The 15,820-nt window shown below is 46.6% G+C and overlaps 2 protein-coding genes across 2 annotated transcripts; both read left to right on the top strand.

Annotated features, from left to right (window-relative positions):
* Nucleotides 1-1,375: 1,375 nt before the first annotated feature.
* On the top strand, nt 1,376-3,270 carry LOC127921911 (BRCA1-associated ATM activator 1-like; the record flags this gene model as incomplete). The annotated part of the gene is made up of 2 exons (XM_052505525.1): nt 1,376-1,608; nt 3,128-3,270. Coding segments are annotated over 2 exons (258 nt in total), but the record flags the coding sequence as incomplete, so codon positions are not given.
* Nucleotides 3,163-4,233, top strand: LOC127921913 (BRCA1-associated ATM activator 1-like). Its single transcript, XM_052505527.1, has one exon. It carries the CDS (start codon nt 3,339-3,341, stop codon nt 4,095-4,097), a length of 759 nt encoding a protein of 252 aa, XP_052361487.1. The 5' UTR covers nt 3,163-3,338; the 3' UTR covers nt 4,098-4,233.
* Nucleotides 4,234-15,820: the final 11,587 nt, after the last annotated feature.

Raw genomic sequence — 15,820 nt, 5'->3', positions numbered from 1 at the left:
ATATCTGGTCACTGAAGGTACAGAGGAGTCAACATCAATATATCTGGTCACTGAAGGTACAGGGAGTCAATATATCTGGTCACTGAAGGTTCAGGGAGTCAATATATCTGGTCACTGAAGGTACAGGGAGTCAATATATCTGGTCACTGAAGGTTCAGGAGTCAATATATCTGGTCACTGAAGGTTCAGGAGTCAATATATCTGGTCACTGAAGGTTCAGGGAGTCAATATATCTGGTCACTGAAGGTTCAGGGAGTCAATATATCTGGTCACTGAAGGTTCAGGGAGTCAATATATCTGGTCACTGAAGGTTCAGGGAGTCAATATATCTGGTCACTGAAGGTTCAGGAGTCAACATCAATATATCTGGTCACTGAAGGTACAGGGAGTCAATATATCTGGTCACTGAAGGTTCAGGGAGTCAATATATCTGGTCACTGAAGGTACAGGGAGTCAATATATCTGGTCACTGAAGGTTCAGGGAGTCAATATATCTGGTCACTGAAGGTACAGGGAGTCAATATATCTGGTCACTGAAGGTTCAGGGAGTCAACATCAATATATCTGGTCACTGAAGGTACATGGAGTCAATATATCTGGTCACTGGAGGTACAGGGAGTCAATATATCTGGTCACTGAAGGTTCAGGGAGTCAATATATCTGGTCACTGAAGGTACAGGGAGTCAATATATCTGGTCACTGAAGGTTCAGGGAGTCAACATCAATATATCTGGTCACTGAAGGTACATGGAGTCAATATATCTGGTCACTGGAGGTACAGGGAGTCAATATATCTGGTCACTGAAGGTTCAGGGAGTCAATATATCTGGTCACTGAAGGTTCAGGGAGTCAACATCAATATATCTGGTCACTGAAGGTTCAGGAGTCAACATCAATATATCTGGTCACTGAAGGTTCAGGGAGTCAATATATCTGGTCACTGAAGGTTCAGGGAGTCAATATATCTGGTCACTGAAGGTTCAGGGAGTCAATATATCTGGTCACTGAAGGTTCAGGGAGCATCAATATATCTGGTCACTGAAGGTACAGGGAGTCAATATATCTGGTCACTGAAGGTACAGGGAGTCAATATATCTGGTCACTGAAGGTTCAGGGAGTCAATATATCTGGTCACTGAAGGTACAGGGAGTCAATATATCTGGTCACTGAAGGTACAGGGAGTCAATATATCTGGTCACTGAAGGTACAGGGAGTCAATATATCTGGTCACTGAAGGTTCAGGAGTCAACATCAATATATCTGTGTGTGTGTGTGTGTGTGTGTGTGTGTGTGTGTGTGTGTGTGTGTGTGTGTGTGTGTGTGTGTGTGTGTGTGTGTGTGTGTGTGTGTGTGTGTGTGTGTGTGTGTGTCGCTAACAGACCTCCTGCCCGTGCTAAAGAAGCGTGTGTGTGACGTGCGTTGGGAGGTTCGAGACTCCACTCTGGAGTTCCTCGGCCAGCTGTGTGAGGCGTTAAGCTGCACCGTCACTCCTATCCTGCTGGAGGCGCTGTGTGATCAGGAGAGCTACGTGAGGGCTAGTGCCATCTCTGCCCTGGCCAGGACACTACCGCTCAGTGACCAGCAGGGGAGCCAGGGAACCAGACACAGGTGAGACTCTGACCTACACATTTCATTTACTGTATAACACATGCCCTGCCTCACATTTATATATATATATATATATATTGTTTTAAAATATTATATACACATGTTTTTTTTTATGAATATTTGTATATATATATCTTTTTGTTTTGTTTAAAAAAATATATTTTATGAAGTTTTGTTTAATTCATAAAACTCTAATATTTTAAAACAATACATTTTGACGAATCAAATGATTCGATTCGCCATTTTAGTAGTTGGAATCCGGTTCAATCGCGGTGAATCCAATCAAAAAGAATCATTAGTGAATCGCAAACAGTAAAAGGAAATGAATAGCAGCTGTAGTCTTTGTGTTACTTATTTTCCACCACAATTTGCAAATAAATTCATAAAAAATCCTACTATGTGATTTTCTGGAATTCTTTTCTCATTTTGTCTGTCATAGTTGAAGTGTACCTATGATGAAAATTACAGGCCTCTCATCTTTTTAAGTGGGAGAACTTGCACAATTGGTGGCTGACTAAATACTTCTTTGCCCCACTGTATACTGTGTACTGAGCCTTCAGTACACAGTATACAGTTAACTGTTGTTACTGTGTGTGTTCTCTCTAGGAGCAGATCCTGGGTCAGTTAACTGGTGTTACTGTGTGTGTTCTCTCTAGGAGCAGACCCTGGGTCAGTTAACTGGTGTTACTGTGTGTGTTCTCTCTAGGAGCAGACCCTGGGTCAGTTAACTGGTGTTACTGTGTGTGTTCTCTCTAGGAGCAGATCCTGGGTCAGTTAACTGGTGTTACTGTGTGTGTTCTCTCTAGGAGCAGATCCTGGGTCAGTTAACTGGTGTTACTGTGTGTGTTCTCTCTAGGAGCAGACCCTGGGTCAGTTAACTGGTGTTACTGTTATACAGGTGTGTGTTCTCTCTAGGAGCAGATCCTGGGTCAGTTAACTGGTGTTACTGTGTGTGTTCTCTCTAGGAGCAGATCCTGGGTCAGTTAACTGGTGTTACTGTGTGTGTTCTCTCTAGGAGCAGATCCTGGGTCAGTTAACTGGTGTTACTGTGTGTGTTCTCTCTAGGAGCAGACCCTGGGTCAGTTAACTGGTGTTACTCTGTGTGTGTTCTCTCTAGGAGCAGATCCTGGGTCAGTTAACTGGTGTTACTGTGTGTGTTCTCTCTAGGAGCAGATCCTGGGTCAGTTAACTGGTGTTACTGTGTGTGTTCTCTCTAGGAGCAGACCCTGGGTCAGTTAACTGGTGTTACTCTGTGTGTGTTCTCTCTAGGAGCAGATCCTGGGTCAGTTAACTGGTGTTACTGTGTGTGTTCTCTCTAGGAGCAGATCCTGGGTCAGTTAACTGGTGTTACTGTGTGTGTTCTCTCTAGGAGCAGATCCTGGGTCAGTTAACTGGTGTTACTGTGTGTGTTCTCTCTAGGAGCAGACCCTGGGTCAGTTAACTGGTGTTACTGTGTGTGTTCTCTCCAGGAGCAGACCCTGGGTCAGTTAACTGGTGTTACTGTGTGTGTTCTCTCCAGGAACAGACCCTGGGTCAGTTACTAGACATCCTGTCTCAGGATTCAGAGGGCTTCCCCAGACGTGCTGTGGTCCAGTACTTCATCAGCTGGCTAAAGACACACCCATCATCTCTCCTCCTCCTCCTCCTCGCTGTGTTCTGTCCTATCGCTGGGCAGCACTGATCTGGACTGGGAGGTCAAAGTTCACACCCTGGAGCTGGTTGAGCTCCTGATGGAGGAAACACTACCAGGTCACCAGGAGTCAGAGCTGGGGTCAACTCCTCCCCCTTACGGTGGCTCTGGAGGGACAAACCTACTAACACACACTGACCTCACACATCCCTACGCTGTGACGCCAAGCCAGCCCTCACCCCTTCTAACACACACCCCAACTGACACACACACCCCCCTCACACACACACACCCAACTACATCTGTAGTGTGTGGTCTGTCTCGGTTGGTGGAGCTCGGTGTTATAACAGCGTTATTCAATGGCCTGTTTGATTGCGACAGACCTGTAGCTTTAAAAGCCTGTAGTCTGTTGCTACGACTACGAGACGCGGTGTGTCCGTCCCGGTCGCTAGGGAAAGGTGCCATGACAACTGACGACACAACAGTTGCCAAGGTGACTTTTGATCTGAGGGGTCAGGTTTGGGAGCGGGAGGTCACGAGGAAGTTACAGGAGAAGAGAGGATCTGATTGGGTTAAAGAGTCCAGGGAAGTAGGTTGTGATAGGCCGAACAAGAACAGAGATTCTGATAGGACAGACGGGGCTGGTTCCGAAGCCTGCGATAGGTCGACGGGGAAGAGTGTGTGTGAGGGTAGTGCGAGGGTGTGTGAGGTGCTGTGGTCGTTGGGTCTAGAGGAGAGGCAGAGTGTGTTATCACAGAGTAGTGACCATGTCCAGAACTCACCCCTCTCTCTACTGGAGGACATTCTGAACGCTACAGACACCTCACACACTGACGAGGTTATAGTAGACTGTTACTGACACACGTCCTGATGGACGAACACAGTTTTATTTGTGATGATTGTTTCTCCTCTGTACGTTGACTAGTGACTGTAGTTAGAGTCCCATTGGGACATAACTGTTGATCATCTCCCAGGAAAATAAATAAAGATACTGTTTTGATATTTCAAACCACGGATGTCAATGTTTTCCTGACTTGGTATGTTGAGAGAGAGTGAGGAGAGAGTGAGAGAAGAGAGTGAGGGTGGAGAGAAGAGAGAGTGAGAGGAGTGAAGAGAGTGAGGAGAGAGATGAGAGGAGAGAGAAGAGAGAGTGAGGAGAGAGTGAAGAGAGAGAGAGAGAGAGAAGAGAGAGAGTGAGAGAGAGTGAGAGAGAGAGAGAGAGAGTGAGAGAGAGAGAGAGAGAGAGAGAGAAGTGAGAGAGAGAGAGAGAGTGAGAGAGAGAGAGAGAGAGTGAGAGAGAGAGAGAGAGAGAGAGAAGAGGGAGTGAGAGAGTGAGCAAGGAGAGTGGCTACATTGTGATTCCCTCCCCTTCTCCCGGTTGGACTCCGCCCCTTCAGGGATCTAAAGGGGATGGATTGTATTGGTGGATACTCCCTCCAGTCATGAGGTCTGATATACCACGGCTGTCAGCCAATCAGCATTCAGGGCTAAAACCAACAATCCTATACTTTGAAATGCATGATGGGTAGTGAACGAATGTACACTTATAGAGTAGAGAATCAGAACAAGTGCACACTGATGAAGTCCTCTAAGGCGGAGTCCCAAATCACCCATCCCCCTGCCCCTCCATTTGCACGTTCACATGTTCCCTTCCTAACATATGGCACAAGTGTCCCCAAGCTGAGGGAGGGGAAGTGATGGAGAGGGTTAATTAGACTGAGAAGGAGTAGTGATGGAGAGGGTTAATTAGACTGAGAAGGAGTAGTGAGATGGAGAGGGTTAATTAGACTGAGAAGGAGTAGTAGATGGAGAGGGTTAATTAGACTGAGAAGGAGTAGTGAGATGGAGAGGTTAATTAGACTGAGGAAGGAGTAGTGAGATGGAGAGGGTTAATTAGACTGAGAAGGAGTAGTGAGATGGAGAGGGTTAATTAGACTGAGGGAGGAGTAGTGATGGAGAGGGTTAATTAGACTGAGGAAGGAGTAGTGAGATGGAGAGGGTTAATTAGACTGAGGGAGGGGTAGTGATGGAGAGGGTTAATTAGACTGAGGGAGGAGTAGTGATGGAGAGGGTTAATTAGACTGAGGGAGGGGTAGTGATGGAGAGGGTTAATTAGACTGAGGGAGGGGTAGTGATGGAGAGGGTTAATTAGACTGAGGGAGGGGAAGTGATGGAGAGGGTTAATTAGACTGAGGGAGGGGTAGTGATGGAGAGGGTTAATTAGACTGAGGGAGGGGTAGTGATGGAGAGGGTTAATTAGACTGAGGGAGGGGTAGTGATGGAGAGGGTTAATTAGACTGAGGAAGGGGTAGTGATGGAGAGGGTTAATTAGACTGAGGGAGGGGTAGTGATGGAGAGGGTAGGGGTTAAGGGTTCATTAGAATCCGAAAGACACTTTGACCGAGTCAGCAAATGCTGCCGGGCTTCAAAGAGAAGTACTGTCCCATAATGCAGTGCGATTTCCCACTGAAGAACGATAGAGTCTAATTGAAAAGACACCTGTATTTGTTTGTGTCTGGTTGACATGTAACATGTAGCGTATGAAGTACGCCCCCAAATGAAATGTGTAACTGAATGAGGTTTATGTTAAAACGACAGGGGAAATGAAATGTGTAACTGAATGAGGTTTATGTTAAAACGACAGGGGAAATGAAATGTGTAACTGAATGAGGTTTATGTTAAAACGACAGGGGAAATGAAATGTGTAACTGAATGAGGTTTATGTTAAGCGACAGGGGAAATTAAATGTGTAACAGATGGAGTTTATGTTAAAGCGACAGGGGAAATGAAATGTGTAACTGAATGAGGTTTATGTTAAAACGACAGGGGGAAATGAAATGCTGTAACTGAATGAGGTTTATGTTAAAACGACAGGGGGAAATGAAATGTGTAACTGAATGAGGTTTATGTTAAAACGACAGGGGGAAATGAAATGTGTAACTGAATGAGGTTTATGTTAAAACGGGAAAGGGGGAAATTTATGTTAAATGACAGGGAAACAAATGTAACTGAATGAGGTTTATGTTAAACGACAGGGGGAAATGAAATGTGTAACTGAATGAGGTTTATGTTAAACGACAGGGGGAAATGAAATGTAACTTAATGAGGTTTATGTTAAAACGACGGGGAAATGAAATGTGTAACTTAATGAGGTTTATGTTAAAGCGACAGGGGGAAATGTAGCAACTTAGAAATGTAACTGAATGAGGTTTATGTTAAAACGAAGGGGGGAAATGAAATGTGTAACTGAATGGGAGTTTATGTTAAACGAGGGGGAAATGAAATGTGTAACTGAATAGAGGTTTATGTTAAAACGACAGGGGGAATTGTCTCATTTAAAATTAAAATTAAAAAAATGAATTTCATGCTTGTTTTATTATTTAAAAGTGGAGCATGAATTGAGTGAGTGTTTCCTGAAGCCGATGCGTTTAGTGATTTCCCTACACCACCCCTGCCTATACCACCCTGCCTATACCACCCTGCCCTACACCACTCTGCCCTACACCACCCCGCCCTACACCACCCCCCTACACCACCCCTGCCCTACACCACCCGGCCCTACACCACCCGGCCCTACACCACCCTGCCCTACACCACCCTGCCCTACAACATCCGGCCCTACACCACCCTGCCCTACACCACCCTGCCCTACACCACCCGGCCCTATACCACCTGCCCCTACACCACCCTGCCCTACACCACCCTGCCCCTACCCACCCCCTGCCCCTATACCACCCCTGCCCTACACCACCCTGCCCTACACCACCCGGGCCCTACACCACCCTGCCCTATACCACCCTGCCCTACACCACCCCTGCCCTACACCACCCTGCCCTATACCACCCTGCCCTATACCACCCAATATATGCCCTAACCACCCCCGCCCTACACCACCCTGCCCTAACCACTAGGCCAACGCTACTAACCACCCTGGCCAACGCCCTAACCACCAACGCTGCCCTACACCACCCGGCCAACGCCCAACCACTATGCCCGCCTACACCACCCCTGCCCTAACCACCCTAACCCTAGTCCAACGCCCTACACCACCCTAAGCCAACGCCTATACCACTATGCCAACGCTCTAACCACTAGGCCAACGCTCTAACCACTAGTCCAACACTCTAACCACTAGAAGGCAACGCTCTCTAACCCTACTAGGCCAACTCTCTAACCACTAGGCCAACGCTCTAACCACTAGGCCAACGCTCTAACCACTAGGCCAAACGCTCTAACCACTAGGCCAACGCTCTAACCACTAGGCCAACGCTCTAACCACTAGTCCAACGCTCTAACCACTAGCCAACGCTCTAACCACTAGGCCAACGCTCTAACCACTAGTCCAACGCTCTAACCACTAGTCCAACGCTCTAACCACTAGGCCAACGCTCTAACCACTAGTCCAACGCTCTAACCACTAGGCCAACGCCCTAACCACTAGTCCAACGCTCTAACCACTAGGCCAACGCTCTAACCACTATGCCAACGCTCTAACCACTAGGCCAACGCTCTAACCACTAGTCCAACGCTCTAACCACTATGCCAACGCTCTAACCACTAGTCCAACGCTCTAACCACTGGTCCAACGCTCTAACCACTAGTCCAACGCTCTAACCACTAGTCCAACACTCTAACCACTAGCCACGCTCTAACCACTAGGCCAACGCTCTAACCACTAGTCCAACGCTCTAACCACTATCCAACGCTCTAACCACTAGTCCAACGCTCTAACCACTAGTCCAACGCTCTAAACCACTAGGCCAACGCTCTAACCACTGGTCAACACTCCTAACCACTAGGCCAACGCTCTAACCACTAGGCCAACGCTCTAACCACTAGGCCAACGCTCTAACCACTAGGCCAACGCTCCTCTAACCACTAGGCCAACGCCTGAACCGCCAGGCCAACGCTTCTAACCGCTAGGCCAACGCTGTGGGGAACCGCTAGTCCAACGCTCTAACCGCTAGATAAAACGCTCTGAACCACTAGGCCAACCCAACCACTAGGCCAAAAATATAACCACTAGGCCAATGTGTAACCACTAGGCCAACGCTCTCCATGCTGGGTACCACTAGGCCCTTCTGAAGTGATAGAAACTTCTGACATAGAATCAACACTGTGGGGGAAAAACTATTGATCCTGGTGTGTGATTTTAGTGTCATGTCAGATAAAACAGTCTGACATAGGAACCAACCGACCCACTACTAGGGACAATGATGAATACTGGGTGTGTTTGTATGTAGGTTGAATGTGTTATCAGTGTGTGTATGTGTTATCAGTGTGTGTATAGACTCTACTCCATGCTGGGTAGTAGTGTGTGCGTGTGCGTGTGCGCGTGTGTGTGTGTGTGTGCGTGCATGCTGGGTAGTAATTTCAGTGTGTGCGCAGTGAGTCGACGTCTTCCTTTGAGTTCAGAGTCAACAGTCCAACAGCCACATCACTAACATCTGAGAGTGTCCAGAGTCAACAGTCTAACAGCCACATCACTAACATCTGAGAGTGTCCAGAGTCAACAGTCTAACAGCCACATCACTAACATCTGAGAGTGTCCAGAGTCAACAGTCTAACAGCCACATCACTAACATCTGAGAGTGTCCAGAGATCTCCCTCCCATCATAATTAAATATCAGAGTCAACAGCTTTAGGTCCAATCAAACGACCCTCGAGGAAATATCAGCTCACTAACCAAAGTCATAGGACAGTCTCAACACACATCACACACACCACACACACACACACAGCCACTGGTTTTGTGTTTGTCAAACTGTCCTCTGGGCAGACATCACTTCAACCTCTAGTTTTGATTTACAGTACTAGTATATAATATCATGTAAATAATCATTTATATAGATATATATATACAGTACTACATATATACACATGTATATAACAATATATAGATATAAATATATACAGTACACATATATACCACTGGTTTTGTGTTTGTTGTTCTGTCCCTCTACAGTACTAGTCATATAACCTCTAGTTTTAATATATACAGTACTAGTATATGTACCATGTATATAATAATATATAATATATATATATACAGTACTAGTATATGTCACCGTGTCATTGGCTGAAATCAACAACAGAATGTCACCGTGTCATTGGATGAAATCAACAACAGAATGTCACCGTGTCGTTGTATTTAGGTTGCCAGTTGGGTGAATAAAGACTCCCTGACTTCTTCACATCTAATCAGTTTTCCATGTTGATTCAATGTCATCACGGTTTGGGTTGCCCGGGGTGTGTGTGTGTGTACAGGGGTTACATGAGGAGGTTTCAGTGCAACTATTGTTTGTACAAACAAAAACACACTCAGTGGTCTGGAAGGACAAGAAGTCCTGTGTTCTCTTCTCCTCTCTACTATAAACGAAGAAGTCCTGTGTTCTCTTCTCCTCTCTACTATAAACGAAGAAGTCCTGTGTTCTCTTCTCCTCTCTACTATAAACGAAGAGTTTCTTTCCATCTGAACTCTCTACTATAAACGAAGAGTTTCTTTCCATTTGAACTTCTACTATAAACGAAGGGTTTCTTTCCATCTGAACTCTCTACTATAAACGAAGAGTTTCTTTCCATCTGTCTCTACTATAAACTTTCCTTCCATCTGAACTACTATAAACGAAGAGTTTCATTCCATCTGAACTCTCTACTATAAACGAAGAGTTTCTTTCCATTTGAACTCTCTACTATAAACGAAGGGTTTCTTTCCATCTGAACTCTCTACTATAAACGAAGAGTTTCTTTCCATCTGAACTCTCTACTATAAACGAAGAGTTTCTTTCCATCTGGACTCTACTATAAACGAAGAGTTTCTTTCCATCTGAACTCTCTACTATAAACGAAGAGTTTCCTTCCATCTGAACTCTACTATAAACGAAGAGTTTCTTTCCATCTGAACTCTCTACTATAAACGAAGAGTTTCCTTCCATCTGGACTCTCTACTATAAACAAAGAGTTTCTTTCCATCTGAACTCTCTACTATAAACGAAGAGTTTCTTTCCATCTGAACTCTCTACTATAAACAAAGAGTTTCTTTCCATTTAAACTCTCCTCTCTTTTCCATCCTCCTCTTTCCTCTCTTTCCTTCTCTCCCTGGCTTTGTAGGGCGCCACAGGGGTTGGTTTGAGAGGGAGGGTGGTATATTCTGTCTAATGTGGTGTCTGTCTGTGTCTGTGTGTGTGTGTGTGTGTGTGTGTGTGTGTGTGTGTGTGTGTGTGTGTGTGTGTGTGTGTGTGTGTGTGTGTGTGTGTGTGTGTGTGTGTTGTTAATTTTTTCAGTTGCTCCATTTGTCTCTGAGCAGGAAGTGTGTGTTACTATGTGAATAGGAAACATGACCCCTTCTCCTATCTCCTTTTCTCTCTAGATCTTTGCTGTCGTTCTCTCTCCTCCCCGTTACTCTCTATCCCTTCCCATTTTCTGTCTTTCCTATTCTCTCCTCCTCTCTCTTCTCTTCCCTTTTCACTCTAACCCCTCTCCCTATCTCCTTCCTTCCCTCCCTCTCCCTCCCTCTATCTCTCTCCGTCTCTCCTGCTCCCTCCCTCCCTCTGACTAAACCAGGCCATTGTCCATGTTTCTTTCTCTCTCTCCCCTCCCCTCTTCCATCTCTGTAGCTGAATGTATTGCGGCTAAAAATGAACTCAGATCAGCAGGAAAAGACCAGAATGTAGGACATCAGTTTGCTATACAGGCCTCCATAGACTGATCCAAGGTCAGTTAGCTAGTGTCTCTGCTAAGGTCGATGCTGGGGTCAGTTAGTTAGGTTTGGACTAAACAGGCCTCCATAGACTGATCCAAGGTCAGTTAGCTAGTGTCTCTGCTAAGGTCGATGCTGGGGTCAGTTAGTTAGGTTTGGACTAGACAGGCCTCCGTAGACTGATCCAAGGTCAGTTAGTTACACGGAACCCAAACCGGCCATGCACCATCGTACGCACCATGTATTTTACCCAAACGCGATCACGACACGCAGGTTAAAATATCAAAACAAACTCTGAAACAATTACATTAATTTGGGGACAGGTCGAAAAGCATTTAACATTTTAGAAATTTAGCTAGCTAGCTTGCACTTGCTAGCTAATATGTCTAGCTATTTAACTAGCTAGCTGTTGCTAGCTAATTTGTCCTATTTAACTAGCTAGCTGTTGCTAGCTAATTTGTCCTATTTAACTAGCTAGCTGTTGCTAGCTAATTTGTCCTATTTAACTAATATGCTAGCTGTTGCTAGCTAATTTGTCCTATTTAACTAGCTAGCTGTTGCTAGCTAATTTGTCCTGGGATATAAACATTGAGTTGTTATTTTACCAGAAATGCACAAGGTCCTCTACTCCACCAAATTAATCCACACGTAAAATGGTCAACCAAATTGTTTCTAGTCATCTCTCCTCCTTCCAAGCTGTATATAATATATATATATATATATAATATATAATATATAATATATATATATATATATAATATATATATATATACAAGCTGTATACTAGTATATGTACTATATATGTACCATATATATATATCTCCTCCTTCCAAGCTTTTTCTCCTCTGGACTTTAGATTGCAAATGGCAATTTTCATAAATTAGCTTGTGTCTCCGTTGGTCTTTCAGTCACCTACGTGGGTATAACCAATGAGGAGATGGCACCTGCTCCTATAAACCAATGAGGAGATGGCACCTGCTCCTATAAACCAATGAGGAGATGGCACGTGGGTACCTGCTTCTATAAACCAATGAGGAGATGGCACGTGTGTACCTGCTTCTATAAACCAATGAGGAGATGGGAGAGGCAGGACTTGCAGCGTAATCTGCGTCACAAATAGAAGTGACTTCTATTTTAGCCCTTGGCAACGCAGACACTCGTTGGCGCGCACGAGCAGTGTGGCTGCAATACTTGAATAATATAGATTTCTTAATGTATTTTGCAATGCTCGCAGTGTAATCAGCCTGTCAGGTTTGGAATAAACAGACCTCCATAGACTGATCCAAGGTCAGTTAGTTCCTCCCCAATTTCGTGATATACAACATTAGTTACTGTCTTGTCTGTCTCGCTGGCAACTCCCATACGGACTCGGCAGAGGCGAAGGCCGAGAGCACACACACACACACACTAACCCAGTACAAACACACAATAAGGAGACAGTGAGGCGTGGGGTCAGCGAATTTCAGTGTTGTATTTATCAGAACAGAACCAAGGCTAGCCTGTAGAAAAACAAACATAGTGTTGTATTTATCAGAACAGAACCAAGGCTAGCCAGTAGAAAAACAAACATAGTGTTGTATTTATCAGGACAGAACCAAGGCTAGCCAGTAGAAAAACAAACATAGTGTTGTATTTATCAGGACAGAACCAAGGCTAGCCAGTAGAAAAACAAACATAGTGTTGTATTTATCACAACAGAACCAAGGCTAGCCAGTAGAAAAACAAACATAGTGTTGTATTTATCACAACAGAACCAAGGCTAGCCAGTAGAAAAACAAACATAGTGTTGTATTTATCAGAACAGAACCAAGGCTAGCCAGTAGAAAAACAAACATAGTGTTGTATTTACCACAACAGAACCAAGGCTAGCCTGTAGAAAAACAAACATAGTGTTGTATTTATCACAACAGAACCAAGGCTAGCCAGTAGAAAAACAAACATAGTGTTGTATTTACCACAACAGAACCAAGGCTAGCCTGTAGAAAAACAAACACAGTGTTGTATTTATCAGAACAGAACCAAGGCTAGCCAGTAGAAAAACAAACATAGTGTTGTATTTATCACAACAGAACCAAGGCTAGCCTGTAGAAAAACAAACATAGTGTTGTATTTATCACAACAGAACCAAGGCTAGCCTGTAGAAAAACAAACATAGTGTTGTATTTATCACAACAGAACCAAGGCTAGCCTGTAGAAAAACAAACACAGTGTTGTATTTATCACAACAGAACCAAGGCTAGCCTGTAGAAAAACAAACATAGTGTTGTATTTATCAGGACAGAACCAAGGCTAGCCTGTAGAAAAACAAACATAGTGTTGTATTTATCACAACAGAACCAAGGCTAGCCTGTAGAAAAACAAACATAGTGTTGTATTTATCACAACAGAACCAAGGCTAGCCAGTAGAAAAACAAACACAGACCAAACAATACATGTGCACAACACCTCCTCCTCTCTTCTGTTTTTCCAGAACAATCTGGGTTTTTTTCAATCAATTTCGCTATATGAGATTTCATCCAGTGCAATCAACAACAACAACAACAACAACAACAGTTAGAGAAGATACAACAATGAAACTGTACAAACGTCAGGGTAACGTTGGGGTTAGTGGTGATAGTAGTAGTGTGTTTTGACACAGTTTTACAGTATACTCACAGAGAACGGATACACACAGTAGGCTATAGACACACTCACAGAGAACGGATACACACAGTAGGCTATAGACACACTCACATAAACAGAAGGAACAGTGTCTGGAGAGGGAGGAGAGGAGACAGAGAGAGGGACAGTGTCTGGAGAGGGAGGCAGAGAGAGGGACAGTGTCTGGAGAGGGAGGAGAGGAGGCAGAGAGAGGGACAGTGTCTGGAGAGGGAGGAGAGGAGGCAGAGAGAGGGACAGTGTCTGGAGAGGGAGGCAGAGAGAGGGACAGTGTCTGGAGAGGAAGCAGAGAGACACAGTGTCTGGAGAGGGAGGAGAGGAGGCAGAGAGAGGGACAGTGTCTGGAGAGGGAGGAGAGGAGGCAGAGAGGAGAGACAGTGTCTGGAGAGGGAGGAGAGGAGGCAGAGAGGGGACAGTGTCTGGAGAGGGAGGAGAGGGAGGCAGAGAGAGGGACAGTGTCTGGAGAGGGAGGAGAGGAGGCAGAGAGAGGGACAGTGTCTGGAGAGGGAGGAGAGGGACAGTGTCTGGAGAGGAAGGAGAGGAGGCAGAGAGAGGGGACAGTGTCTGGAGAGGGAGGAGAGGAGGAAGAGAGAGGGACAGGGTCTGGAGGGGGGGGAGAGGAGGCAGAGAGAGGGACAGTGTCTGGAGAGGAAGCAGAGAGAGGGACAGTGTCTGGAGAGGAGGCAGAGAGGGGGACAGTGTCTGGAGAGGGAGGAGAGGAGGTAGAGGAGAGACAGTGTCTGGAGAGGGAGGAGAGGAGGTAGAGAGGAGAGACAGTGTCTGGAGAGGGAGGAGAGGGAGGCAGAGAGAGGGACAGTGTCTGGAGAGGGAGGAGAGGAGGCAGAGAGAGGGACAGTGTCTGGAGAGGGAGGAGAGGGAGGCAGAGAGAGGGACAGTGTCTGGAGAGGAAGGAGAGGAGGCAGAGAGAGGGACAGTGTCTGGAGAGGAGGCAGAGAGAGGAACAGTGTCTGGAGAGGGAGGAGAGGAGGCAGAGAGAGGGACAGTGTCTGGAGAGGAGGCAGAGAGAGGCACAGTGTCTGGAGAGGGAGGAGGGAAGCAGAGAGAGGGACAGTGTCTGGAGAGGGAGGAGAGGGACAGTGTCTGGAGAGGAAGGAGAGGGAGGCAGAGAGAGGAACAGTGTCTGGAGAGGGAGGAGAGGAGGCAGAGAGAGGGACAGTGTCTGGAGAGGGAGGAGAGGAGGCAGAGAGAGGGACAGTGTCTGGAGAGGAAGCAGAGAGAGGGACAGTGTCTGGAGAGGAGGCAGAGAGGGGACAGTGTCTGGAGAGGGAGGAGAGGAGGTAGAGAGGAGAGACAGTGTCTGGAGAGGGAGGAGAGGAGGTAGAGAGGAGAGACAGTGTCTGGAGAGGGAGGAGAGGGAGGCAGAGAGAGGGACAGTGTCTGGAGAGGGAGGAGAGGAAGCAGAGAGAGGGACAGTGTCTGGAGAGGGAGGAGAGGAGGCAGAGAGAGGGACAGTGTCTGGAGAGGAAGGAGAGGAGGCAGAGAGAGGGACAGTGTCTGGAGAGGAGGCAGAGAGAGGAACAGTGTCTGGAGAGGGAGGAGAGGGAGGCAGAGAGAGGACAGTGTCTGGAGAGGAGGCAGAGAGAGGCACAGTGTCTGGAGAGGAGGCAGAGAGAGGAACAGTGTCTGGAGAGGGAGGAGAGGAAGGCAGAGAGAGGGACAGTGTCTGGAGAGGGAGGAGAGGAGGCAGAGAGAGGGACAGTGTCTGGAGAGGAAGGAGAGGAGGCAGAGAGAGGAACAGTGTCTGGAGAGGAGGCAGAGAGGGACAGTGTCTGGAGAGGAAGGAGAGGAGAGGCAGAGAGGAACAGTGTCTGGAGAGGGAGGAGAGGAAGCAGAGAGAGGGACAGTGTCTGGAGAGGGAGGAGAGGAGGCAGAGAGAGGGACAGTGTCTGGAGAGGAGGCAGAGAGAGGAACAGTGTCTGGAGAGGAAGGAGAGGAGGCAGAGAGGGAACGGTGTCTGGAGAGGGGAGGGAAGCAGAGAGAGGGACAGTGTCTGGAGAGGAAGGAGAGGAGGCAGAGAGAGGAACAGTGTCTGGAGAGGGAGGAGAGGGAGGCAGGGAGAGGAACAGTGTCTGGAGAGGGAGGAGAGGAGGCAGAGAGAGGAACAGTGTCTGGAGAGGGAGGAGAGGGAGGCAGAGAGAGGGACAGTGTCTGGAGAGGGAGGAGAGGAAGCAGAGAGAGGGACAGTGTCTGGAGAGGGAGGAGAG

This window comes from Oncorhynchus keta, unplaced genomic scaffold (assembly GCF_023373465.1).
Source record: "Oncorhynchus keta strain PuntledgeMale-10-30-2019 unplaced genomic scaffold, Oket_V2 Un_contig_23976_pilon_pilon, whole genome shotgun sequence".
NCBI classification, from domain to species: domain Eukaryota; kingdom Metazoa; phylum Chordata; class Actinopteri; order Salmoniformes; family Salmonidae; genus Oncorhynchus; species Oncorhynchus keta.
This window is presented reverse-complemented; position numbering and strand designations above follow the sequence as displayed.